We start from the raw sequence: 27,572 nt of genomic DNA on the forward strand, positions 1-27,572 counted from the left end.
TAAATGCCAACCTCTCGGGGGAGGCAGCACCAGGGAAACAGGTTGCTTGAGTTTATACAGCACCAAGCGTTCCTTGCCCCCCCTCCTCCCGGCCGGCGCCCCAGAGTTTCGCTGCCGGATGGAGTCAAAACCAGAGAATGGAATCCTCTCCTCTCTCCTCCCGACCACCCAGCTCTCCTCCAGGGTCCCAGGTGCCCTAACAGATTGACCCTTTTCGCCCCACCCCACCCAGCTAGGGACCAGGAACCGGCCTCCAAGTCCCTCCTAAGAGAAAATACCAGTTTGGAGTGTCAGCCTCGAACTGTGAGCTCCAAAGGAGTTTCTCTCTTCCAACACACTTGTGAGAAGCTGTTTCTGTTTACAGGCTGGGGGTTGGCCACCCTCTCCCAGCTGCAGTATTTGCCCCATCCCCCACCCCCTGTGCAGTGGCTGGTCTGAGCACTGTGGGCCGCTGGCCTGGGCCGCCTCTGTGGGCCAGCTCAGCCCCGGGTGGCTGTCTGGGCTCACACAGCACTCCTCAACTTGAGAGCTAGCTAGTTTTCAAATTAGAGCACACACAGAAAATGCTAACAGTTGGAAAGCAGATAGGGTAATGGCAGAGGCACTGGGGGCTGGACATACCTGGGCCCACACTCCCCTTGCCCCGATAACCCCATACAACTCCATCATCCCAGACAGCTCGTGAGGGAGCTCTGTTGCGTAGGCTCTGAAGAGAGCAGGTGCCACAGCAGGCTAGAGTTGGGCGGGCCATTAGGGAGAACTTGACGGAGGGCTACTGACCACCAGCGTGGATGATTCTGGAAGATCTTTCAGTAGGTCTTTGCCCTTCTGCGTGGAGGCAGGGCAATGAGTCCTGGAGACACGCAAGGCGCAGGTGATTTCTGGCACCCACACAGATGGAGTTTCCCTGTGCTTCCGGCTCCCTCCACTTTCCCACATGCCAGGGCAGCTAAGAAAGAAGAGCCTAGGTGGCCCCAGAGCATGCCTGGATCCTCATCTGGGAACCTCTGCTGGCAAAGCTGGTGTAGGGAACAGCGGTTGCCCCACTTTGCTGCCCAGGGAAGGTGAGGATGGTACTCTGGGGGAGAGGCAGCTGCTCTGTGAGTGAGGCCTGCATCTGCAGGGGTCTTTGTCAGCTCAGGCTGCCTTCATAAAACACCCTAGACTGAGTGGCTTGAACAAGAGAAATTTATTTTCTCATAGTTCTGGAGGCTGGAAGTCTGAGATCAGGGTGCTAGGACGGTCAGGGTCTGGTGAGCCCTCCCTTTCTGGCTCTCTGATGGCTTCTCCTCATGGCTGCTCCTATGACAGGGAGAGAGGTCAAGCTCTCTAGTGTCTCTACTTAGAAGGGCAGTCATCCGATCGTGAGGACCCTACCTTCATGACCTCCTCCTGACCAAAGGCCCCATCTCCAAAAAACATCACATGGAGGGTTAGGACTTCATACGAACCTTGCAGGGACACGATTCAGTCCACAGCAGCAGGCTCAGGTCATCCATCCCTCTCCGAGGAGATAGGACCCAGTAGCTAACCCACTGAGAGCTTAGAAATGGCTGTGACTGTGCCTGTGTTTGGAGCTCACTAAATGACATTGACTGGGGACCGCGATTCGGAGCTCTTACGCACGAGGCAGGAGCCGCCTGGGAGGAAGGTGGAGGTGGCGTGTGGAGGTTGGTGAGCAAGTTGATCACATTTTCATAATCCCAAATCAAAAGGCTTGTTCTCACAAAAGAAATTTTTTCTATGATATGGGATCTTATTTATCTGAGGTCTTCTAACTGTAAGAATAATTCTCCTTGGGTCATACATTTAGCCCATCTCCTTTTTTAAAAAGATCAAGACATTTGGACCATCCTGGCACATCCAGGGTGCGAGCTGTTGGGCGGCATTTCCCACCTCCAGGAGCCCCAGAGTAGGCACTGATCTCACCTGGCTTCTCCAGACCCGGGACCAGGCCGGATTTACCTGGAGCCCTCCCCTTCCCCGACAGGCACAGGCTCTGACACAGATGGAGAAGTCCGAGGTGCAGGGCAGGGGCAGGGATCTGAGGGGTCCCTCGGGTGCCCTTGGAGCGAGGAAGACCATAGCCTGACCTCTCCTTTGTGCTTTCTTCTGACTGATGCCCCTTGGAGCCCTGGGCAGGAGGGAAAGAGGAGGGGCTGGGGATGGGACAGGGGGAGCCTGGGGACCAGCAGTTTTCTCAGGCCTCCTGAGAAAATGCCAGAAGAGAAATTCCAGGAGGTCACTATCTTTTATCCATTCTAAGATGCATATCCTCTCTAACATTCTGATGTCTCTGAAATCAGAACACATTTTCACGATCAACCCCATCTTAAAGCAGTGTCAGGGTTAAGATGGCATTTTTTCTTCCCTAGGGGTACCTAAGACAATGGTGCATCTTACATTTAATTCTGTCTTAAAGCCTAAGAAGTATGGCCGTTGGTATCACAGCCCCTGGTTAGAGCAGGTGGCCTGGGAAAGCTGACTCTTCCAGGCCAGCTGCGACCCCATCCGAGGGTCTCTCAGGTTCATCCTGCACACTGCCCAGGAATACATTTCGTCTTTTCTTTCCTTCACTCCTTCCCAAGGGCTCGATTGCTGCATCTTGGAATCCCTCTCCCTTTGCCTAGGCCTGTAAAAGTCTACAGACTTCTCAAGGATAAGCAGTAGGAGGCAACAGGATGTCACAGGAGGAGCCCAGCAGGACCTGTGAGCCTGATGGGCTGCATTTGGACAGCGCCTTCCACTTCATCTCTAGGAGCCTCAGGCCTGTTGTCTAATCGCTTGTTTCATTGAATTATTTAGCCTGGTTTGGTTTTTCCATGAGGGTTCACCTGTGCCGGCCACATATGCCTCATCTTACTTAATCCTCACAAGAGTAATTGCTCTCCCTATTTTGCAGATGGGAAAACTGAGGCTCAGGAAGGCCAAATAATCTGGCCGACACCCCCGAGCTAGTAAGGCTAGAGTCGGGATTTAACCCAGGTGTTTTGGTCTTCAGCTCCTATGTTATACTAGTGTCTCTTATGCCGGAGTACCCCATCTGTGGAGGTGGGTTTGCTGACGCCCGAACCCCGAATCAGCCTGAGAGCTAGCCAGGCATCCCCTGTGGGTGAGAGGTGTCAGCCCCAACTCGGAAGGACACAGGAGAAGCTGGAGCTCACCCTGGGCTCTGGTTAATCTACAGGTATTTAGGCATATTCCATATTTTCTCATTTTTTCTACAATGTAATTGTATTACATTTGTATCAGCAAAAAAGCAACAAGAACAATTGAGAATGAATGCTCAGTTTGACAATTAAATGCATGAGGCCTTTCTAGCCTTGGTGAGACTTGCTTTGCAGAGTAACCAGCAGCACAGAGGAATAAGTGCTAACCGCCAGCCACCACCCCCTCCCCCGCCCCCAACCAGCAACGCTCACATTTGCCATTGAAACTGTACCCATAGTGTAAGTCTCAGCTGAAGCTCTCCCCTCTCCAGGAAGCCTTCCATGAACACTCTGGCTGTGCCCATGCGCACATGCTCTCTGGTGTCTGAGTATCCCTGTATCCCCAATAGATTTCCTGTGTGCTGCCCTCCTCCTCAGTCTGCTTTCTGGGGACCAACATGTAACACCCATGATATTCTTGGGCTGCATCTTTCTTTGGTCACTTGTTGATCTGATGGGTTATGTTAACAGTTACATTTCAAGTGTGGAGGGGTTTTCTTCCCAGTTGGACTCACAGAGCCTTTGATTCAATTCTGCAAACAGCTGTTAAACACTTACTGCCTGCAAATCACAGCATTAGGAGTTGGAAGAGAAAAATAAGAGAGTATGCTTTTTTGTTTATTCCACGAATAAGATGAGGCATGAGCAAGACACGGTGTAATCCTTGAAATGTTTACACCCCAGTGAACAAAACAGACACAAAAATGGGGAATGTTCCAGAATGCAACCATGAGACAATGCCTTGGGAGCCCCGAGGAAGATGGGAGATGGTCCAGCCAGGAGGACTTGGGATTGATTCCAGGGCAGGAGGATTCTGAGCAAGTCTTGCTCTGAAAGATGGGTAGGGATTGGCCAGTAGGGGCAAGAGAAAAGAAGTTTTCCAGACACTTTTCTGATTTGTAGAGTGGAGATAAGAATTACAAGCCTTCGAGGTTATTTTGAGGATACATGAGATACTATATCGAAAAGAAAAAAACTTGGCAAAGTATCATCTCCTTTGCAAGCAGATGAAGCTGTCATCACAGGGCAGGGTCAGGATCCTGTTGCAGAAACATTAGTCTGGTTGGGCATGGAGAATGGGTGGGGTGGGGGAGACAGGGTGCTGAGAGTTCCCATCAGATGCTCCCGGCCCTACCCAGAGAGGGACTAAAGAGGTGGGAGGAGGGGCAGAGAGGAACAGGCAGGATCCTGGGGGAGGGGAGTGTGTCTCCGCGTCTCCAGGCCCCTGACTGTGCCTGGCACAATGCTTTATGCCCAGCAAGCTCAAGAGATGCTGACTGAGCAAATGAATGGCGCGATCAGCCCCTGCTGCCTGATCAGTACATACGTGCAGGTCTCCCTCTGTGTGCTCCAAATGGGAAAAGGTACCAGCGGGCTTTGCCCAGTGCAGCATCAGTATGACATAGTGCTTCACTACCGTGGAACTGGAAGACTTGTTGCATGGTGGCATTCCATGTCACCCCACATGGAATTAGGCATTTTGTTTTCTCTAAGGGGCTCCGGAGTGGTGGTGCTGGGCTGGACATCATCTGTACTCCTCTGCTGAGAGCTGGCGGAGCAGATGTGTCAGAGGGATGAGGGTGTAGAGGTGGGCATACCCTTCTCTGGCGTCCCCTCTGACCCATTGCGGCTGGTGGGCCCTCCTCCCTGATTTGGACATGGTACCATGTTCAAATCGAATGGCATAAGTTGCTGGATTTCAAATCCATTTGGGTAGCAAAGCACCTGGAAGTCGTGGGGCTTTGTGTGGAATGCCTTGAAATACTGATCATTTAGTTCCATTGTGTGAAGGAGGAACACTTTTGTTAGCAGGAAAGCCAACTATATTATATGCGCATTATGTTTCAATCACAACTGAAACACAGGCTGTCAGGCTCATCAATGCCCACTGCCTCTGAGCCCCTCTGCTTTCTTTTCTCAGTGAGCAGGCATCACCAAGCCTCCAAGAGCGCAGTGCAGAAATCCGGAGTTATCCTCGTCTCCTTTGTCTCCCTGCCTGCCCCCTCCCCTCTCCCACCCCACACCTATCCAATGACCAAATTCCATGAAATTGACTTCCAAGTTAGCTAGTGACTCTGAACACGCCTCTCCATGCTCATTCCCATGCCTTCATTCAGACAATCACCATCTCACCTGAATTACAGTCACAACCTCACTTACTGCTAACATCCCCTCTGCACCGCACAGCCAGCGACCTGGGCAAAGCAGCAATCCAATGGAGTCATTCCTCTGCACCCAGGCTTTCAGGGGCTCCAAGTTTACAAGACCCGTTCTGGCCCAAGAACAGCCCTCCAGTTTAATTTTCCCCAGCTGCATCATCATGCCCTACATTTTTAGCCAAAGAGAACTATTTGCTGTTTGGGACCATGTTGTGTTCTCTCTGGCTGGAACATCTCCCCTGCACTCAGTTGCCCGGTTAACTCCTTCTACTTCATCTCCGATGACGCCTCCTTCAGGAAGTGCTTCCCCGCTGAGATGCGACGCCCATTCCTCAGGGCTCTCAGTGCACAAATACAGAACCTCATCATCTCTTCCTTGGGTTCCTGCAGCTGGTCCTGCCACCCCACTGAGTGCCACACTTCCGTTCTCTACGCAGCAGTCAGACTCTTCTCTCTGAAAGGCAAATCTGATCGTGTGGCTCCTGCTGCCCTTAGGGTCAAGTCTAAACTCCTAGAGTGAATTACAAGGCCCTCTGTGGTGGAGGCTGTTGCAGCCTCCAGTTCAGCCCATCCCAAGCCCTCTGTGCTCCAGCTGTCCCGAATCTCCCTCCAGCCCTCCAACATGGCACCTGCTCTCCAGCTCTGAAATTTGCTTACCTGCTTCCTATATGTGGACCTTCCCCTGGCTCCCAACTCTTTACCTGACTGCATCCTGTAGGTGTCAGTTGGGCATCACTTCCTCAGGAAAGCCTTCTCTGAATCCCTAAACTAGGTGTGTCTCTCTCCCCATTCCGTTTCCTAGCGCCTACCACCCATAGATTTAATTGTTTGGTTAATTGGCTATTGTTCCTTTTATTTATTTTTATTTTTTATTTTTTATTTTTTTGCGGTACGCGGGCCTCTCACTGCTGTGGCCTCTCCCGTTGTGGAGCACAGGCTCCGGACGTGCAGGCTTAGCAGTCATGGCTCACGGGCCCAGCCGCTCCGCGGCATGTGGGATCCTCCCAGACCGGGGCACGAACCCGTGTCCCCTGCATCGGCAGGCGGACTCTCAAACACTGCGCCACCAGGGAAGCCCCTATTGTTCCTTTTAGAATGTGAGCTGGAGAACTATGCATATTTTGTTCCTGACTATGTTTCTAGCATTATACAGAACAATGTTCAATAAACATTTATAGAACTAAGAATGAATGAATGCATATCTCTAGTCTTCCCACTAGAAGCTGAACTCCTCACTAACTTGTGTGGGGCATGGGATGCACTTAATTTTTTGTTAAATAAATGGGTGAATGAATGATCAGCTCTTTTCAAGATCATCTATTATAGTTAAAAAATTGTACTTTCTCATTTGTTTTACCATCTGCAAGAACTTGCTAGCAGAAGAGTGGCAGCAGGCCCCAGTGTTTTAAAAAGATTTGGGGATGCAAACCTTAAATCCTGAGGCTGGAGAATTCTCTTTTAACCTCCCATGGTACGTTTTAGCCCCGGAGCCCTCTGTGGGTGGCAGCATGCTTTGGGAGGCCCTCCTGCTTACGCCCTGTGTCCGTTTCTCCTGGCCAGAGCCTGGCTACCCAGTGGCCCCGCTGCTCCCATGGATCCGCTGAACCTGTCCTGGTACGATGACGATCTGGAGAGCCGGAACTGGAGCCGGCCCTTCAACGGGTCCGAAGGGAAAGCCGACAGGCCCCACTACAACTACTACGCCATGCTGCTAACCCTGCTCATTTTCGTCATCGTCTTCGGCAACGTGCTGGTGTGCATGGCCGTGTCCCGCGAGAAGGCGCTGCAGACCACCACCAACTACCTGATCGTCAGCCTCGCTGTGGCCGACCTCCTGGTGGCCACGCTCGTCATGCCCTGGGTGGTCTACCTGGAGGTAGGTCTGGGCCCCTGCTGTGCTCGGGCGCCTTCCCGGGGAGGGTCCAGGCTCCTCACCGGCTCCCTCCAAGAGTGTGCCTTCTCCTCCACTCTGGGCTCAGTCTTACAAATTGGGTAGATCGTCTCCTTAACAATCCTGACTACCCGTTGTAAGGTGCTTAGTAAGTGCCAGGCCTCGCGTTAGTCCTTCACATACAGCATCTCCCCACCGAGCCCTCACAGCATCTTCTGGGTGGTGAGCCAGATGGTCAGAGAAGTTAGGTGACTTCTCCAGCCTCACACAGCGGCTGGAATTCGGGCCCCAGAGTTGGTTCATTAGGTCGTGTTGAGAACGGGAGTCATGGACAAGGATCCCTGAAGATGGCGGAGGCTCGTGCTCCCGGGCCTGGAATCTTCACCCTTCTCTCCCTGCTTCGGAATGCGGGCTGTTGCCCCACGCTCTCCTCCCTGCCCTCCCCACTCCTCCGTGTGTCCTAGGCTGTGTCTGGGACCTCCAGCTCAAGGCCGCTGTGAACTGTGCTATACCCCCTTTCCTGGGGAAGGACCACATGGTGACGCATTGCTCGGCCGGGAACGGAGCCCAGCCCTGAGCCCGGAATAGTGAGTACGCAGCCCCTGCTGTGGGCCAGGTGCTGCCGGGCATTCCACGGACACATACTCAGCAAATACTCGTGCTGATTCTGACTCGGTATCATTCTTCTCACTTTAAGGAAGAGGAAACAGAAGCTTTGAGAAGTTGCCTGTCTTTACCTGGATCACACAGCAAAGGGGGAAATCACTGAGAAGTCCTGAAGTGGGGACCCACCTCCGGAAGGACACTTTCCAGAGTTGGCAGGCAGATGAGGGAGGGCCTGGGGGATCTGGGTGGGCACAGGCTAGATCCCGCCACTTTCTCTGCCCTGGGTTCTGGGGGTGGAGTCTGGATTCAAGGGAAGCTGACCAGGCATTCAGGAAAAAGCGAATGCCAAGGTCACTAAGATCTCTGAGCTGTTACCTCCCCGCCCCGGGCGAGAGGGAAATTTACCTGTGCCGTAGAGACAAGCCCCTGCCTGGGAGGGAAGGCTTCCACCTTTCAAAGAAAACATGAAACCTTTGTAGGTTTGAGCAGAGGACACATCTAGCAGAAGAAGCGGAGGTGGGGAGGAGAGGCTGGTCTTACGGTCTCCATGTCCCCAGAGGCTCCTGTTGTCACTACCACACGGGCCCACATGGAGCTCTGGGCTATCACTCCCTTGGTTTCCTTTAGCACGGCTCAGACAGGCTGGAACTTTCAAAATGACCGGAATGTTAAGAGACAACCAACAAGAAACAGACAATAGATACAATACAACCTAAAAGCATACAGGCGCCACCAGCCAGCCGTCCAATTATTCCATGACTGCACGTTTGTGGAGACCCCTAGACTCTGTCCATCCCACATCCTGTTTGAGGGCCTCTCCTTGAGGAACGCCTTCTTGATTCTTACACTTGTTCCCCGCCTGCTCCCCTGAAAAGGAGGTTCCCAGGCCGCAGACCATCAGGTGAAAAATGATGGGTATCTGGCCAAGCAAATAACCTCTCTGCGCCTGGTTTCCTCATCTAGAAATGAAGATAATCACAGTGCTTATGTCATAGCATTGTTTGAGAATCTCATGCGTTAATATATGAGAAGTGCTTAGAATGGCGGCAGGCATATAGGAAGCACCGTGTAAAAGTAGTCATGACAACGGTGATGAAGATGAAGATGCTGATAGGTAGCCACACCTCTGCACATTGAAGGACCCTCCCCATGCCCAGGCAAAGAGGTGTCCTCTTCCAGAGGGAGGCTTGCTCTGCCCAGGACTCTGGGTGTGGGATCTGGGGCTTCCAGACCCACCCCCCCTACCCAGAGCCTCCAAGGGAGAGCCACATCTGTGCGTTAGGGCTCCTAGGAATCTCTAGGTTCTCGACACACATATTTTAAACATACCTGTTCACATTATTTTAAAGGTGAAGCTCAGTGTTTCAGGGGAGGGTGAAGAATGGCATCTCAGAGGGCAGTGCTCAAACTCTTCCATCGAACAAGAGCTGGACAGCGGGCCCTGCGACATTGTCTCGGGTACTTATTGTCCCTAGAGAATGTCTCAGGTGGAGTCTCACCCTATCCCCACATCCTGTTAAAGTATCCTCCCAACCATATACTGTACCCTCTCCAGAGACAATCTCGTTGTCCAGAATTTTCCATCCTGTTCCATTCCCAGCGATGCTAAATGCCTCTGATAGCTGCCATGTCGGCATCTGCTGCTCAGTGTACGGGAAGCACGCTGGGTTTGGAATGAGAGAACCGGGTTCGATTCCTGACCACTTTCCACCTGGAGACACTGAGAGAAGAGAGCCAGGGCCTGCTTGTCTGCATAGGCCATTTTGGCCTCACAAGCCCTTGAGAGGAGGCTTTGCCTCGTGAATTTTCCAGAAAAGCAGATGCGATTGAGAAAATGAGCAGACTCAGATCCCCGTTCTTGACTCGCTCAGTCAACAGGTGTGAGCATGTCTGCATCCTGCCCCATTCCTGGGGCTGGGCTCCAAGGCCATGGCAGGGCCATTATAGTGCAGCCCGATGGAGATGACGAGGGAGCAGCCTCCACAGGAGATGTGGGAGCACAACGGGGCGGGGAGCATAGGACCAGGCCTGGAGGCGTTGGGGAAGGCTCGCAGGCAGAGGTGATGCTTTCAGAAGAATTAGCCAGGAGAGGAGCAAAGGCACTTGCACTGCAGGCAGAGGAAAAAGTGTGCAAAGCCCCAGAGTGGGGTGTAGGGGCAGGGGTGTAGCTGCTGGAGGTTTCGAGGGGCGGTGGCCTCTGAGGTTTGCCGTCACATTCCATAGAAATGAGTGTAAAGTGTTTGGAACCGTGCCTGACACATGTGTATAAGTTATTGTTAGGATTTAGCCGAGGCAGCTTGAAGCCCATCCCACCGGTCTCATTCTGTGCAAGAATATTGAAGAATGTCCAAAGGTGTGGAGGAAACAGCCCTGAAGTGGGACTAGTATAGCTGGGGGACGGTACTCCCTTTGTTACTAAATGATCAGGTGCTCTTGGGCAAGTCCTTTTCCTCCCTGACCCCGTTAGTCTACCCTTGCCGTTACAATCTCTCCTTTCCCACTTTGTGTTTATCTAGTACTTTTTACATAATCATCTCCTCTTTTGACAAGCTAGATTGTCCCCTCCAAGGCAGCTCAGGAGAGAGCATAGGATGTGCTGCCCAAAGAGCTTGCTTCAAATTCCAGCCCTGCTGCGTACTAGCTGGGTGTACTCCTCAGCTGCATTCCCTCATCCAAGAATGGGCACAAGCAATCCCCTCTTGTCCAAGCTTTAAGCACAATAAATGAGATGAAGTATGTGCCCACAGGAGACGCTCTGTAAACAGTGGCTATCCACACGCTTTCTTGAGCCTTTGATCCAGAAGCCCCTAACTGCGTTCTAGAGCAGCTGCTCCTGGAACCTCGGAGGAAGCCCCGCCTTCTTCTGTCCTCCAGGAAGCCTTTGGCGGGCAGGGATTGAGAGCTCCCTGAAGGCTGTGTCAGGATTGTTCACCACTGTGCCCCAGAGTCTAGGACAGAGCCAGCCGCATAGTAAGTTGTCCAATAAGTGTCTGTAGAAGAGAAGGCAGGGAGGACGGAAGGAAGCAGGGAGGATGGAGAAGACGGCCCTGATATCTCAGACCTAGAACCCCAGGGGAATGACAGCAGTTTGGAAATACTAGTCCTAGGAGGGCGCCAAGGTGGAGCACAGACCATGTGGGCCTGGGACCCTCTCAGTAGTGTCTTAAAGGTAGACTCTGTTGATGCCAGGGAAGCCTCTTCTATCCCCGTCCACCTGTGCCCGCCTCCCTGGCCCCCGGATATCCAGCTCACCTGGCCAGCGTGGCGACACGAGAGGCCTCCTGTCTTCTGGGAAAAGCTGCAGTTTCCTCCAAGCAGTTCCCATCACTGTGCTTAAATGCCAGCAATTGGTTTTATGCCTGAGAGCAGCTAAGAGGCCAGTGCTGAGAGTAAGCATTATAATTAGCCCTGCTGCCCTGCTGTGCCCCACAGAGTGGGTCCTGCTCTGCTCCCGTCACGGGGAGGGGCTTTCCTGCTCCCCTTTTCTCCGATAGGTAGTAGTGCAAGTCGTATCTCCCTGTCCTGACTCTGTCCTCAGGGATGGGGCCTGCTCCAACCTTCCACGGCCGCCAGGGCCAGCCTGCTGTGTGTGCCTGTGTGTGTAAATGGGAGGTGTCAGGGTGTGGGTGTGCATGGGGGGTAGGAATGTGTCTGTCGGGGGGGAAGAGGGGTGCAAAACGCTCTTGCCGAGAGCTGGGCTCCTCATTTTACACTGAAGCAGGGATGTGTCATTACACACCTTCCCCAGCCCGTCCTGCTCTTCTGAAAGCTCTAGTCCAGGCTTGCCTTCTTTCACTCTCTAAGTGTAACAAGGAGCAGAAACGTCTTCACTGCTTCATAGTCACTGTCTTCACCACTGTTCTTAACAGACACTTACTGGGTCCCAACTCTGTGCCATACACCAAGGAGCAGCCCGGCTCCCCTAGAAACCTGGGCCAGGGCAGGGCAGGAGCTGAGCTGAAAGGCCTTAGGCGAGTCACTGCACTTTTCTGAGGCTCGGTTTCCTCACTGGTAACATGAGGATCACAGGGTGTTCACACAAACGTTCTACAGGTGAGGGTTCAAAGCTGAGGCACTTGAGTAAGTTGGTCATCTTTCTTCTAGCAAAGTTCTTGGCACAAAGTGGCCTTATGTGTCTAGGGGGAGAAGGGGCCGGGGCAAGGACCTCAGACACCTGTGGGTACAGCTTCCCATGGCTGCCCCTCTCCTCCCTCGGCCAGAGCCCCACGAGACCCCCACTGAGCCCATGGCCCGGTCTGCCCCGGGACGCCGAGCTACAGTGCCTGAGCCAATCTCCTCTCCTGTCCGCCCATTATGTTGCCTTGTCCTAGGTGGTGGGCGAGTGGAAATTCAGCAGGATCCACTGTGATATCTTTGTCACTCTGGACGTCATGATGTGCACGGCAAGCATCCTGAACCTGTGTGCCATCAGCATCGACAGGTGAGCCCAGCCAGGATGGGGGAGGGGACCTAGACCCTTCACCTCTTGGGCTGCCCCACCTCTTCTGCAGGGTCAGGCTCTGTCCATGATGCTATACGGCTGGCTGTGTGCCTGTGAGTCCGCGTGTCTGTGTGTGCATGTGTGCATGTACGCGTGCACGCGTGAGTGTGTGCACGTGTGTGGGAGAGGACAGGCCCCCTAAAGGGAGACTGTCTATGGGCAGTGATGCTACAAAGAATACCCAGACAGGGACAGGCACAGAGGAGAAAGCCCCTGACCTGACTGAAGCCATCTGCAATCTGCCCTAGCACTATCACTTCTTACTTGCGTGACCTCGGGCAGATTGCAGATGTTTTCAGAGCCCTAGTTTCACTGTCTACAAACCAGGCATGATGGTACCTGCCCACATGCGGGTCTCGTATCTGGTTGTGCATTTTGCGTCCAGCACAGGGCACAAGGCCAAGGGGGCCCAGGTTCTGCCCACCTGGCTAAGCTCTATCCCCAGAGCCTTTTACTAATTTGCACACATGGGCCACATGGACTCCCAGAGGCCCTGGCTCTACACCCTCTGCTGGATTCTTGGAAGATGAATGGAACTAATGTCTCAGAAGTGCTGGGTAGGGCGATGTGTGGCATCACAAACAATTACCATTGTTATTATTTTTTGCTGAATGAGACCTAACCCTTGCTCTGAGGGTCCTGGCTACCAATCCATCATCAAACACTTCTACCCGTCACGGGCCCAGCACAGGTGCAGGGGGTACAGTTTCAAAGGTGCAAAGACCCAGGCCGTGGCCCCTCGAAAAGCCTAAAATCCAAGCAGGGAGACTGGAGTGGCAGATACGGTCCAAGATGGAATGGTAGCCGGTCAGTCAGCAAACACTTGATTGGCAGTCACCAACTGTCCTTGCTGTCTGAGTTGGGGGCAGGAGAGCGTTGATTTAGAGTAAACAGGAGGTGGACCAACTTTCCATCCTCCCAAAGTGGGGTCTCTGTTGTGCCAATGTTGTGGAGTGAGTGGTCCCTGGGCCTGCACCCCAGACTCAAGGTTCCCGCCCCGCGCCCTCACAGGTACACAGCCGTGGCCATGCCCATGCTCTACAACACGCGCTACAGCTCCAAGCGCCGAGTCACCGTCATGATCACCATCGTCTGGGTCCTGTCCTTCACCATCTCCTGCCCGCTGCTCTTCGGACTCAACAACACAGGTGAGTCCTGCCTCTGGTTGCCTGGGGCTCAGCTGGCCCCAGCCCTGGCCCTGTGCAGGACCTTGAGGGAGCTAAACCCTGGTGTGGACATGGGTGGTGACCCATCAGGAGCCTGTCCGCCACCTCGGACTGAGGCCAGGCTGAGTCTCCTGGGCCAAGCCTGACTCCGAGTTGTACCTGGTAAGGTCAGAGAGGAACAATGGCCTGGAGCACAAGGGAGCTGGGTGAGGAGTGGGGATAATGCTTCAGAAGGACGCCTGGCCATTTTCAACTTTGAACTGAAGCAGACCAGACAGCCTTGCAAAATGCACGTGTGTGCCTGTCTGTGGGTGTGCACACAGGGTAGGAGGCTGCCGGGTCTCCATCACCCCTGATAATAGTGTTTGTATAATGAAGCTGCAGCCTCCGGGCCGGCCAATCCCAGGCCAGGCCTGAGCCACCTGGAGCAGGAAAGGTAGAAACAAGTAGGAGGCTAGCTCACTGTGACTGTGTCCTGTGCAAGGCAGTCAGGAGCGCCTCCGACAGAAGAGGCGACCGTCAGGGAGATAGATGACACTGGTGTGCCTCCAGAGACCATCACCGGACAGGACACAAGGAAGCCTTGAAAGCATGCGGTTCAAGATCTAAGTGTCATGGGAATTCCAAGAAGCAGGAATAGGGCTAAACGTGCTTGGATTAATCTGGAAAGGCCCTGAGAGAGAGGATAGACATCTGCTAGATCAGGAAGGGAACTTGGAAAGACATTGGAACACAGGTGAGTTCAGCAAAGAGGACCAAGTCATCTTGTCCCTAAAATTAAAAGGTGTCAGACCTCCCGCCAATACACAGGAAAGGCTACAATAATAGGTTACTCTGCTTCTATCATTTTCTTCCGTCATTTTGTCCCCAAAACCGTGGCGCCACTCGTGTGCTCATGGATGACAAAACTAATGATGAAGTAACGAGGGGATATTAATGGAAACGCTTGGAAACAGTCATCACAGCTTGGCTTTCTGCTCATGGTTGTTTTTAATACTCTGATTTATGCTGCGCATTCACTTACATCTCACGTTTCCAGGCCGCCTTAGGCGTCTAGTCATATTCCCGGTAACTGGGAAGGCGCTGTGGCCCGGGGGGCCTGCTGACACACCCACCTGGGGCTCTCCTCCCCCCAGACCAGAACGAATGCATCATCGCCAACCCCGCCTTCGTGGTCTACTCCTCCATCGTCTCCTTCTACGTGCCCTTCCTCGTCACCCTGCTGGTCTACATCAAGATCTACATCGTCCTCCGCAGGCGGCGCAAGCGGGTCAACACTAAGCGCAGCAGCCGGGCTTTCAGGGCCAACCTGAAGGCCCCGCTCAAGGTCCCGAGCTCCCCTCCCCCGACGTCCCTGCCTAACCGTGACCCAGGGGTGCATGGGGTCCAGGCTGGAGGAGCTCCGAGGAGCCGGGCGTGGGCAGATTTCGAAGGCTGGGACCTCAGTGGGCGACTTGAATCTCCAGGGGTCGGAGGTGGGGAGCGGGCGGAGATCACCTGGGAGGAGAGGACTCTGCATGGAGACCACCGTCTGAACCCAGCAGCTCCTGGAACTCCACGGCTTTGCTGTCCTCCCTTTCTCCTTTCCTCACTCTGGCCCTTCTGTCTCCCTTTCTGCCCCTCTGAGGCCTCCATCCCATCTCCTTTATCTCCCATGCTCTGTCCTCTTCTGTTCAAACCTCCTTCTACCTCACTTGCTCCCGCCTACTTCCCTCCTCTGCCTCCCTTTCTTTTCCATACTTGTGTCTTGTGACTTCCCTCCGCTCAGCCCTCCCTGAGGAAGACGGTATGTGGGCACAGAAGGAACAAGTGCTTTGGGCTTAGACACATCAGGTTCAAATCCTGGCACTGCCACTTTTTTGCTGAGTGACCTTGGGCAAGTTGCTTAACTTCTCTGAGCCTGTTTCCTCATCTGTTAAACGTGAATCAAAATACAGATCTCACAGGGTGGTCTTGAGGATTCGGTGTGAGAGGGATTGAGCATGCCTACTAGGGTGCCAGACCCTTAGCAGGTGCCACATAAACGTCAGGGCCCTGCTGTCCCTCACTCTGCCCACCTCTTCCCATCACAGTACCGAGCCCACCCTTGCCTCGATTGCCTCCTCAGGCCCCCAGCCCCCTAATCTCTGCCCTCCTCTGAGCTCCTGTGCCCAGTCTGACTATCCGGCATTGAGATTCTGTCCCCAGCCCCCTCCCCGTCATGACCCATGTGCTGGCTCACTCCACAGGGCAACTGCACTCACCCTGAGGACATGAAACTCTGCACCGTTATCATGAAGTCTAATGGGAGTTTCCCTGTGAACAGGCGGAGAGTGGTAAGTGTCCAGGTCAGGGACCTGGAGCCTGGTCTCTGCCTCTAGGGAAATGCACCTGCCATGATTCTCGAAGACCTCACCAGCTGCTCAAAGGGTTAAGCACCTCTCAGGATCCCCCACTTTGTTTCAGCCGAGGCCAGGCTTACCACACACACTCGTAAGCAGGCAAGGAGCAAGACAGCTCAATTCTGCAAGGCACAGAGAGGGACCCCTAGCACAAGGAAATGGTTGGGAGAAAGGACTTGGCCGTATAACAATAACAATAATAATAATGGCTATGACCATTAACTGAGCACCTACCATCTTCCTAGTATCTCATCAAATCCTCACGGCGACCCTGAGAGGTTAAGTCTTCTTGATCTTATGGGTCTTCATTTTATAGAAGAGAAAGAGAGGCTCAGAGAGGTTAGGTAACTCACCCAGGCCAAACAGTGAGTGAGAGAGTGAGTAGTTGAGTCCAGACCTAAGCGACTCTCTGAAATCCATGCCCGTGTTCTTTCCACTTGCATACGCTGCCTTACAGACAGGCAGGTTCTGGGGCTGGAGGCTGGGTGCTGGGGGAGGAGGGAGCAGAGCGGGCATGGGGCTCACAGTAAAGTGCAGCCTGTAAGTAGAGCCCAGAGATGCAGAATCCCAGCAGACCCCAGGGTCTGCTCAGTGATAGGAGCACCAGGGTCCAAGCAGCAGATGTCCCATCCCCTGGGGGTGAGAAGAGGATGGACCAGGGAACCCACAGAGAACTGCACACCAAGTCCAGGTCAGGTGTTCTCAGGAAGCAGGGCCCCTGCTCTTCACTTGAACATTCACTGTTCACCTGCAAGGGCAGGGCTCCAAGCAACCGTTTGAGATACAGGGGCCGAGACAGGCACTCAGGATCGGGGCACCTGGGCACGCAGTGAGGCTGCGTTTCAGAAACTCAGGCTGAGACCCTAAGTCCTGGAATAAGGGAGCATGAGGAAGGACCTGAGGCCAGGGCCCTCAAGATCAGCCCAGCGAGGAAGATGTGGGGACCCAGGGGTCCACCCTTCAGCCCCTGCATCAGTCTACCAGGAGAAATGGAGCTCACCTGTGAGTGCAGGTCAGCCTGACAGCCCCTGTTTCGGCCTGGCAGGAAGAACAGGGTTGCCCTCATGCAGTTAGAACATGAGGTCCTGGAGGCTGGCGCCTGGCGCTTAGCTGGCACTCAGTGAGTGTTGCTCAGTTCCTAACAGAGAAGCGCCAGGTACAAAGCCCCCATAGAATGGTGGTGGGGTCGCTGAGGCTGCCTGGGGATTGCTCTGAGAAGGGAGCCAGGGAGACCTGGCAGGTGGGGACTGCCTTGGGCCCTGGGTCCTGCCCCCAGACAGTCCCTGCCTCCCAAAATGATCATCCCCCTTGCCTCGCTGGCAGAGTGACCCTGTGGTGCTCGTAGGAGTCTCCGCAGGGGGATAATGAAGGTCCGGGTGGGGCTGGGTGAGGCCAGGTGAGGCCAGAGGGGCCGGGTGAGGCTGGGTGGCTATGGCTGAGAACTTGCCTGGCTCTACCCAGAGCTCTCTGCCTCTGTGCAGGAGGCTGCCCGCCGAGCCCAGGAACTGGAAATGGAGATGCTCTCCAGCACCAGCCCGCCCGAGAGGACCCGGTACAGCCCCATCGCGCCCAGCCACCACCAGCTGACCCTCCCCAACGCATCCCACCACGGCCTCCACAGCACACCTGACAGTCCTGCCAAACCAGAGAAGAACGGACATGCCAAAGACCACACCAGGATTGCCAAGTTCTTTGAGATCCAGACCATGCCCAACGGCAAAACCCGGACCTCTCTTAAGACCATAAGCCGCAGGAAGCTCTCCCAGCAGAAGGAGAAGAAGGCCACCCAGATGCTCGCCATTGTTCTCGGTGAGTCGGCCCTGGCTGCGGGACACAGCCTGCCTCTGCCCAGCCCTGGCTGAGCAATGGACCCATCACTGTAGGTCCCATTACTTACCATCCCCCCCTAATCATGGCTGCTAGGTCACAGGACTGGCACTTTTCAGGCACAGGTCAAGCCCACTGACATATCTGACTAGGTAGATTCTATAATTATGCTCATTTTAAAGATGTGGAAACAGGTTCAGAGAGCTTTTGTCACTTGATCAAAGAGGACACATGATTTAAACTCAGGCAGTCCCACTTCAGAATCTGAACTTGACCACTTTACCATAATGACCCCCAGAACCTCGTGACCCTGGGTAGGTCATTTCTCTCTCTCATCTCCCCATCAGTAGAGAGTAGGTTACTTTTCAGGGTTGTCGTGGTCATCAGATGATACACGGTGGTGAAAGCATTTTACAAACTCCAAAGCCGTACACACAAGCGTTGTTAATATTGCTGTTGTTGAGGAATCAGGAAACTCACTTGCCTCAACCGAGACCCGGTGGGACCAAAGCTGTGAACGATAAACGGGGCTGTGAGGGGGCCCCCGATCTAAATGAGAGTGAGTGAGACAAGGCTTTAGAATAAATTCTCGGTCAAGAATCCAGGGCTGGACTGATATGGGTGACGGGGACAGGATGGAGGGACTGATGTGTCTCTGCCTTCCAGGCAGCACCCAGGGCAGTTGTGACACCCACCCACACCCACCATCCCTTTGGCTTCCCAACAGTCCTATGACATGAGAAGGACAGGTGTCACTGTTCTGGTTTTACAAATGAGAGCTCGTGGTCATAGCAGGTTAGGGGACCAACCCGTGATCACACGGCTGGGAGAGGCAGAGCGGGCTCTGGCCAGGGCCTCTGCTCCAGTCCTGGGGGGTCTCTGCTTTGTGGCCCTGCCCTTCCCAGGCACTGCTCCATCCCCGGGGAATTCCCGTGTGCCCGTGTGGCATTCTGTGCAGACGGTGCCTCCCCACGGAGCGTCCCACCGAACAGGAGGTCCTGAGTTAGGCAGGCAGAGAGGTGGGCAGGAGGTCGGACTCGTGACAGCCTTGTGTCACCAGGCGGGGATTAGCAAGGGGTGTCCACCAAGGGCTGGGGAAGCTGGGGGAAAGCGTAGCAAGCGCCTGGCCACTTGGGGACCTTGATAGACTGGAGTTCAGATCTCGGCTTTGCCACCAAGAGTGGAGTGGCCTTGCGCACATCACAGAGCTGTCCCGAGCCTCGGTTTCCTGCCTTCCTCGTGGGGATGCCAAGAGGACGAAGTGGCTGCGCACCCAGCTCTCCCTCTGGCCCCAACCGCGCGTTCCCCACGGCAGTGAACAGACCCTCCACTCCCAGCTTCTGCGGAAGGTCGTCTCAAAGACGACGAGGAAGTAGAGTAGATCCAGCCATTTCCACCAGCTGACCCGTGTCAGGATGTTAAGCGTTTGGATTTGTTTCCAAGCCGTTTATCCTCCCTTATGAGGTGGGTATCGTTATATACACTGCACAGGCAGGAAAACAAGGCCGAGGGAGGTGAGATGACTGCAAACTGGGGTCAGAGGCAGGTCCAGCATCCAAGTCCGCGGCTCCCCCTGCGGTGCTCTTGCAGCCTTGGTGCCTGGGCGGGGCCTGAAGCACGCGATCCGGGTCTTCCCCCTCTGCCCCACCCGGCGCAGCCTCCCCACCCAGGCCCTCCCCGGCCCCAGGCACCCCTGACTGCCCCCCTCTCCCCCAGGCGTGTTCATCATCTGCTGGCTGCCCTTCTTCATCACCCACATCCTGAACATACACTGTGACTGCAACATCCCACCCGTCCTGTACAGCGCCTTCACGTGGCTGGGCTACGTCAACAGCGCCGTGAACCCCATCATCTACACCACCTTCAACATTGAGTTCCGCAAGGCCTTCCTGAAGATCCTACACTGCTGACCCAGCTGCCCACCTGCACAGCAGCCTGCTTCCCAACTCCCTGCCCAGCGGCCCTGCCTCGGGCCCTGGGAGCCGTGGGCAGGGTGACACAGGGCAGACTCGGCCTTCTCCTCGCCCGCAGGCCCTGCGGCGTTAGCTTGGCTCCACGGCCCTCACTGACCGCACACCCTCGCTCTACCAGGGCAGTGCTAGAGAGCCAGGCACAGTGCCAGCCCTCGGGCCGGACCCCTGGCTCAGAGGCAGCTCACGGAGCCCCCTCCCACTTCCAGACCCTCTCTCCTTGGCACCAAAGACACAGCCGCCTTCTCTGACCTTTCTCTGGGGCTCTGGGGTTGCTGGGCCAGTGTCAAAGCTCAGAGGCCATGCTGGCCTGGTCTTCACAGGCCTGTGCTGGAGCGGGCAGTGGGGAGCGATGGACAGTTCACACCCCCCAAGGCCTACACCAGGGAAGCCAGAGCTCTTGCCAAGGCCCCAGGCAACTTCAGGCCCGGGAGACCCATGTACATACCAGGTCTGGATGGACCCCAGAGAAGCCCAAGCCCAAAACTTCACCCCTTCTCCCCCACCGAGCCTGGCAGGAGCTGCTACTTCCATCCACAGCAGTGGGTCCCGACCCCACCCAGCTCCCCGTGAGGTTTCCATACTCCAAGAGCCCAGGAGGGTCTGCGGGGAGAGGACCACCGCTATCCCAAGCCCATTCTGCTGCCCCCCTGACGGACGTGGGTGCCTCTCTGTAGCACATGTCGGGCCAACCTGGGAGAGCTGGCAGGGAAGGCGGGCACATGACATGTTTGGGGCTTGGTTGGGGGTGTCTGAGGTCCTATGGGAGACTGCTCCTGACACCCTCTGCCGCAAACCACGTCCTTCTCTCTTCCTTCCGCCTCTCCACTCTCCAGTCCTCTTGTCCCCCTTTCTTTCCACTGCCTCCGCCTTAGAGGAGCCCATGGCTAAGCGGCTGCTGAATACCGTTCGGCCTGCCCTGGCCCTGCCAGAGGGAGGAGGGGAAGCTGCAGCTTGGGGGAGCCCCCAGGCCCCAAACTCTGTAACATCACTACACATGCTCCAAACTAATAAAACTTTGACAAGAGTCACATGCAGGGCCCCTCAAGCGGAGGGTGCAGTGTCACCTCCAGTCTCTGCACCCGGTGTGGCCAAAGCTCCGTGTCTGTGCTGGGGGTCAGAGTTGGAGAGCCTTTCTGCAGACCCTCCAGAGAAGGTGGCCCTGGCCCCCATCAGCGGGTACAGGACTTTGGGGGAAAGGAGGAGAGGAGCTGCTGCAGGAGGGCCAAGGAGAAGACGTGTGTGCCTGTGTGTTTCTCCCCTCATCCAGTCCTCTCCTCCTGAGGGACGTGAGCGCTCTCAGAGCTGCAGTTGGGTGGTCCTGATCTTCAACCACCAGCCAAGATGGAAGGGGAGAACGTTTCCAGTAGCCCACGGGTCCCCTAATTGCCAGAGCAGCAGGGTCCTACCAGAGGCAAGCCAGGCTATCCCCACTTCCCTCTGCTCCCCTCCAGGTCCTGGCACCTCTGCAGGCCCAGTCCTTAGCCCTGCTCGTCCACCAGGGCAGAGAAGGCTCTGTGGGAAAGGTGGCCTTCGAGGTGCGGCTGTGCCCACGTCTGTGTCTGCCCCTTCCCCTGTCTCGCATCAGGACCCCTTCCTCCGGGGCAGGCGGGGAGGCCCCGCGTAACGTGGCCTGGTGTCCTCCTGCCTCTTGGCCTCCAGACCAGTCGCAGCTCCAAGCCTTCTGGGGCCATGACTTGGCACTGACCCAACAACAGAAATCTGGCTTTTTAAAAATGAAATGTAAATCAACCCAGTGAAGGAGGAATATTCTTACCACCTTGAGAATAACAGCGGTGATAACAAACAAGGTGCTGGCACCCACGGGCTCAGGCTCCGGGGAGCTGTCAGGGCATAATTTGCATGCTAAATACAATATTTTTAGCACCAAAGTTTGGAGCACTTAACTTGCCCTGAACACTTAATTATGGACTTTGATCTTCTCCCTGAACCTGAATGTAGCACGAAGCCCTGGGAGAGGCTCCTGTCCCCAGAATACCCGATTCCAGAAGGTGGGCAAGACAGGCTCCTGGTCTAGCTGGAACGGGGGGTCAATAACCCAGTGACCCCCTCCTGCGGAAGGCACCAGACCCCCAAGGGGGCTAGAACCCCCCCCGAGACCTGTCAGCTCTGTTACCCACCCCATAGCCAAGGCGCGCGTGTGCACGCGTGCACACACACACAGATACACGCACACACCCACGCACACACATGCACACACACACTCAGTCTATGAATGATCTTGACCTGGATGGGAGCTTAAAAGCTCATCATTAGAAATCTCAGGAGGTCACATAGGTTTATTAGCTGTGGGAGTTGTAAGAGATGACAAAAGGATGGAGAGAGAAGAAGAGAAGGGAGGGAGGGAGGGAGGGAGGAAGGAAGGAAGGAGGGAGGGAGGGAGCGAAGGAGGGAGGGAAGGAAGGAAGGAGGGAAGGAAGGCAGGAAGGAAGGAGGGAGGGAGGGAGGGAGGGAGGAGGGAAGGCAGCCTGAAAGCCGTTTGGGAAGAGCACTGACAGGGAGCAGAGGGGAAGAGGGCAGGCAGGGGCGGGAGGCGGGGCAGGGAAAGTTGCCCACAGCTGTCATGAAGCTTCAAGTCTTTCTTCCAGACAGCAGATTGACAGCTGGAGTGGGCAGGGGGAGGGCTGGGCTCCCCCCTCTCCCCACTCGGTGCTTCAGGGGCAGAGGGATGGTGCGCGACCCAGGAACGCCAAGTGGAAGGGGGCAGCCCAGGCTCTGGCTGTCTCGCAAGAGGCCCTGACAGCGAGGGCAGTAGCAAGCCAGCGGCTGGGCAGGCTGCAGCTCCGATTTTTCTCTCCTCACCGCCTGTCCCTGTGCTTCTGCCTCTGTGCTCGTCTTTGTCTGTAGAATGCCTTTTAATCAAAGGATCACTGATCTGCCTTTACAGAAGGGGGAGTCTGCACCCCCCAGCCCCCTCTCCCAGAGCACAGCAAGGAAGCCCCACTTCAGGTGTGAGCCTTCCCGGTCAGGCACAGTGGAGCACTTTGCATCCTCCTCTCAGGTGTCCGTTTGTGACTGCAGGTCTTCAAGCTTCAGGCTCTTATTCGTCCCCTAGTGGGCTCTGGAGAAGTCCCAGGTGGCGACGGGCGGGGGAGGTGTCCTGGGAATGGAGACGGCAGCAGCGCAGGATAAACTGCATCGCCTCACCATGCATCTCACTCGGTGAATGTTTATTGAGTAACTGTTTATTGTGCTCCAGACCCTGAGCGAGGTGCCGGGAATGAACAGTGGAAAAGGGGGTCAACATCCCTGCCTTCGCAGGTTCACAATCCAGTGGACGCCGGGCTACCCACAATCACACGATAGTGGTAAAGCTCCTGGCGGAGCCCCGGCTGGGTGTGGCGACCACTGCCACAGCACACGCTGCCCCGCCCCAGGGCGCTCTTAACCTAGATGATGAGGCTGAGTGGGAGACAGCAGCCCCGGCATGCCTTGGCCCGGAACAAGTAGGTAGGGACCTGGTGAGGGCAAGAAGTGTGACGGTAGAGGACTTCCTCAATGGTGGGGCAGGAGGCCCCCCAGAGAAGCAAGCGCATAGCCTGCTGCCTGGTGGGCTCAGAACAGGGCAGTCAGTTGCCTGCACACAGGGACTTTGAGGACTGGCACACCTTGGGGGCCTTTCTAGTGTGCTCACCTATCTGGGGATCTCTTCCCACACCACCCCTGTCCTGGGGATGTGTGGCCAGTGGCCCTGTGCCCCACTGCCTCTCTGCCCTCCCTGGTCCCAGGACCCAGGCTGTGTCCGTAACGTTGGCAACCATCTATGCTGCGTGGGCCTCGCCCCAAGTGCTGTCCTGTCCTCATAACCCCTGGGGGAGGAGAAGCGTTTCATACAGGGAAGGTGGTTGCCCAGGTCTTTCAACTCTGCATCTTTTATTATTCATCCTGCCCTTTCCCTGACCAGCCCCAGGTGAAGTTGCGAGAGGCTACTGTAGTCAGAAAAAAAATTTTTTAAAGGAGAGAGAAAAAGAAAAACCATTTGGGACCAGACTTTTAGGATGCGGCCCTTGGGGTGATTATGAACAGCCTGGTGGCCATTGGGGCTGCAAGAGTAAATGAGTAGGTGCTGGGGTGGGGGGGCGCAGGTTAGGGGAAGCAGCTTTCAGTAGTGGGCGTCTCAGAAGTGGGAGGCCAGACTCTGTGCATCCATGCACCCGAAGTTCCTCTCCCGCCAACCAGGTGCCCCTGGCTCTGCTTCTGGGGGATCCAGGGAAGCAGGAAGCTGGCAGGAAGAGGGCAGACCATCTCTGCAGAGGGAGATCTACTCTGGCTTTGTGGGGTGATCGGGGGCGGGGAGAAGGAGGTACCTGGTAGGAGCAGCTTCCCATTCCCTCTCCCATCCCACCTTTGCTACTTGGCAAATAAAGCAGGGTGAGAGCTGCTGGGCAGAACCCCTGGCGTGGAGGGCATCTGGAAAGGCCTTTTACGTGGTTGGAGCCATGCAGCTCCGAGTCTGCAGGAAATGCTGTGTGACCACCACACTTGCCTGCGCTTTCTCCAGTCTTCACCCCGGCTCTGTCCTGAAACCTGGAGATGTGTGTGTGAGGATGGAGAAAGGGAGGCAGCCTCCCCAGAACCTCAGGGGCAGTGCGAGTCAGATGTCGCCGATGAAGCAGGGCGGGGGACAGAGGTGGTGCCACCTGGGACATGGGAGAGGCAGGGGATTTTGTAGGAGCACAGCTACAGCATGCACACCTTCTGGGTTTTCCTGACCAGGCCCCACTCCAAACACTGTCCTGTTGGCCCCATGAGAAGAGTCCGGCTCTGTGCTGCATCCGGGGCAGGGAAAAGATGGAGTGGGCAAGAGAGGGAGGAAATTGCCTGGAGGAGACATGTTCTGTGGTCTAGTTCTCCCCGCAGCAGGGACCCGACCCGGCTCTTCTCAGCCTCACGTACAAACCTCTTCTCCCCACCCTACACCCTACCCACTGTGCAGTTGCTGTCTTCATCCATTTGTCCTCTCTGTGCAGGCTGAGCCCTCTCGCTGCCTCTGCCCATCGGAACATCAGCCCTGGACCCTACCCTCTCCTGGTAGATGCAGACATGGCCACCTTGCTTTGCTGACATTGAACCCCCTGTCTGGCTCCTGGGGCCTCTCAGCTGTGTGTCAGTCGGCATGACCCACTGGTGGGGCTTGCCCTGCCCTACAGCTGACCTGACACTACTTTAGGTGTGTCCCAAGAGGTCTCAGAGGCTCAGTCCACACCGAGGCACTGAAGAAGAACCGGCCCTTCCTCCCCCGAATAGGCTGGCAAAGCCGCTTCCAAGAGCATCCTCGCCGAAAGGCTGCAGGAGGCTGGGTCGTCTGTGCCTCCTTCCAAGAGAAAATTCCTCTGACTTGGGAGAAACTGCAAGATACTGTGTTGAGTGCTTACTAACAGCTTTGCCCTCTGACCACAGGGCATCCGGGTCGATCACTACCGCAAGCCAGTGAGATAAGCATTATCTCCGTTAGATGAGGCAGCCAAGTCTAAGGAAGGTTTGGCAGCCTAGGGTCACACGCTAGTGGCTGGCCCAGATTCAGGGCCTTTCCGATACCCAGCCCCCAACAGCTTCCCTCCTCGTCTCAGCCCACACGGGCAGCTGCCTCTCTCCCCTAAGTCACAGTAGCAACCCCGCTGCCTGTATCCTATGCAGCAGGTACAGACGGAGGGCAGAGGGAGGACTGGGTCTAATGCGGAAAGAAGCCGATGCAGTGATGCGCTCACAACCAGGCGGGAGCCTCACCGCAGGGGGTGTTGGGACAGAGTGACCATCTCCAGCTGGGCAGTCAGAGAAGGCTTCGCATGCAGGGACAGGCAAGTTGGGTGTTGAAGAATAGGCAGGACCCTGACCCAGGAGCACAGCGGGGGGTGGGGGGCGGGCGGAGGGGGCCTGTGCTCGTGAGCAGGGTGGCAGGACCAGCTGTAGGACCAGAGGAACTCTGGCCTGGGGGCGCTGGAGCCCCTGCTGGAGGCCCGAACGCGGCGGGAGTTGTGTTCTATGGGCACTGGTGGGGGCAGGGAGGGAAGGAATGGTCTCGAACAGAGGACCAGAGCTGCCCTCCGCGTGTTCAGGGAGCCCTGGGGCCCCTCTGGTGCTCTGCCCGCTGGCTGCCCCCTCCTCCACTCCCGGCCACAGGCCCAGAAACCGGCCTCCTCTTCCGCCAGCCCCTGTCACTCTTTCCAGGAGCTCCACCCCGCAGGTCGGCTTCGGAGGGACACAGTCTCCCAGCCCCCTCGTTTCCTTGATGCTTCTAGGGTGCCTTTTCAGTCCAAGGCGTTTTCCGCTGATCCCTGGGGGAACCCTTGGTGACTGCAGTGTGAGGTTACACAGGTGTCGGACTCGGGGGCAGACGCCACCGGTCCCCAGAGCCGGCCTGCCTGCTGAGACATCACAGAAGCCTCTTTGGACTTCGTGCTGCACTTTAACTCCTGTTGCTACAGCTTGCCAACCTCCCCGTCCCTTCTGGTCTCCTGGCCTCACAACCAGGAGAAGCCCCCTGAGGGACGGCGCCTCCCAGCACAGAAGGCCTCCCAGGCAGAACAAACAGGGCCGTCTGCATCTCTGGGGACGGCCAGATAGGTGGCGCCTTCTCCCAGGGCCCTCCTTGGGGAGGGATGGATTGGCTTAAGCAGCAGCACTGAGAACGCGGAAGGAGGCTCCCGTCTAGATAAAGGGTAGTGAGTGGGTGGCCAGGATAACGGTGAGAAAGGACAGAACCAGAACAATGGAGGAGAAGCAAAGTAAAGGGAGTCCCAGTGCCAGCCGGGGATGTGCGTGATCTAATTTCATCCCCTCAACGATACGCGTTACAAAGAGAGAGGCGGAGCTCAGTCTAGGTAAAGACCTCACCCCAGCTCGGCCAGACTACAAGGCCCTTCACAGGCAGGACCCCCTTCTCCACCACCTGCCTCCTTACCCTACACATGGCTCAGGGGTCTTTGGAATACGCGTTCATTCCGATAGCACACTCCCTCTGCTCGGAGCTCACAGTTGACCCTCATGTGGAGTCCAAGCTCTGGAATCATGAATGGCGTCATGGTGTCCTAATGAAGTACCCACCCGCCCCGCCCCCGCTCTTCCGCTGTGCTGTCTGCACCCACAAACAGCTTGATTGCTCTTTCACATTCCCCAGTCTCGCGTGCCCTGGCCTCTCCCACCTAGTCCAGGTATTACCCCTCGTCTGCTATGCCCTTGTCCTCCTCTAACATTGCAGCTTCCGGAAAGCCCTTCCTGATGAACCCCACTCAGCTGGGTGACTGACTGGATGGGGGGAGATGGAGAGGAAGAGTGTAGACTGCGCTGTCTGTTCACCAGCCACCTGTAGCTGCTTAAATTTAACTTGTTGAAATTAAAAATTGGGTCCCTGGGCTTCCCTGGTGGCGCAGTGGTTGAGTCCACCTGCCGTTGCAGGGGACGCGGGTTCGTGCCCCGGTCCGGGAAGATCCCACATGCCGCGGAGCGGCTGGGCCCGTGAGCCATGGCCGCTGAGCCTGCGCATCCGGACCCTGTGCTCCGCAACGGGAGAGGCCACAACAGTGAGAGGCCTGCATACCGCAAAAAAAAAAAAAAAAAAAAAATGGGTTCCTCAGTTGCATCAGCCACATTTGAAGTGCTCAGCAGCACATGGAGTTAAAGGCAGATGTGGAAGGTTTCTGTCCTCCCAGAAAGTTCTGTTGGACAGTGCTGGTCCGGAAAGACTCCTGGGTTAGGAGTCCCCTCAGCTAAGAAGAACCAGGAGCAGGCTTGGGAGGGGACGGGGAGGTTCAGTTTGGGACACTGAGTTTAAGGGTCTATAGGATCTTCACGTGCAAACGTCCAGTAGGAAATTAGGGGTTCGCATCCTCGTCTACCCCAAT

The 27,572-nt window shown here is 55.8% G+C and overlaps 1 protein-coding gene across 2 annotated transcripts; it reads left to right on the plus strand.

Annotated features, from left to right (window-relative positions):
* Positions 1-6,959: 6,959 nt before the first annotated feature.
* On the plus strand, positions 6,960-19,650 carry DRD2 (dopamine receptor D2; the record flags this gene model as incomplete). Of its 2 annotated transcripts, XM_082660640.1 has the most annotated exons (7): positions 6,960-7,244; positions 12,197-12,306; positions 13,378-13,514; positions 14,669-14,859; positions 15,761-15,847; positions 17,395-17,722; positions 19,457-19,650. In XM_082660640.1, the coding sequence occupies 7 exons, from the start codon at positions 6,960-6,962 to the stop codon at positions 19,648-19,650; spliced, it is 1,332 nt and encodes a 443-aa protein (XP_082516766.1). The 2 variants fall into 2 exon arrangements, with proteins under 2 accessions (XP_082516766.1, XP_082516767.1); XM_082660641.1 differs by lacking the exon at positions 15,761-15,847.
* Between the last annotated feature and the right edge of the window lie 7,922 nt (positions 19,651-27,572).

Source organism: Grampus griseus (genome assembly GCF_964374135.1).
Source record: "Grampus griseus genome assembly, chromosome: 8".
Lineage (NCBI taxonomy): Eukaryota > Metazoa > Chordata > Mammalia > Artiodactyla > Delphinidae > Grampus > Grampus griseus.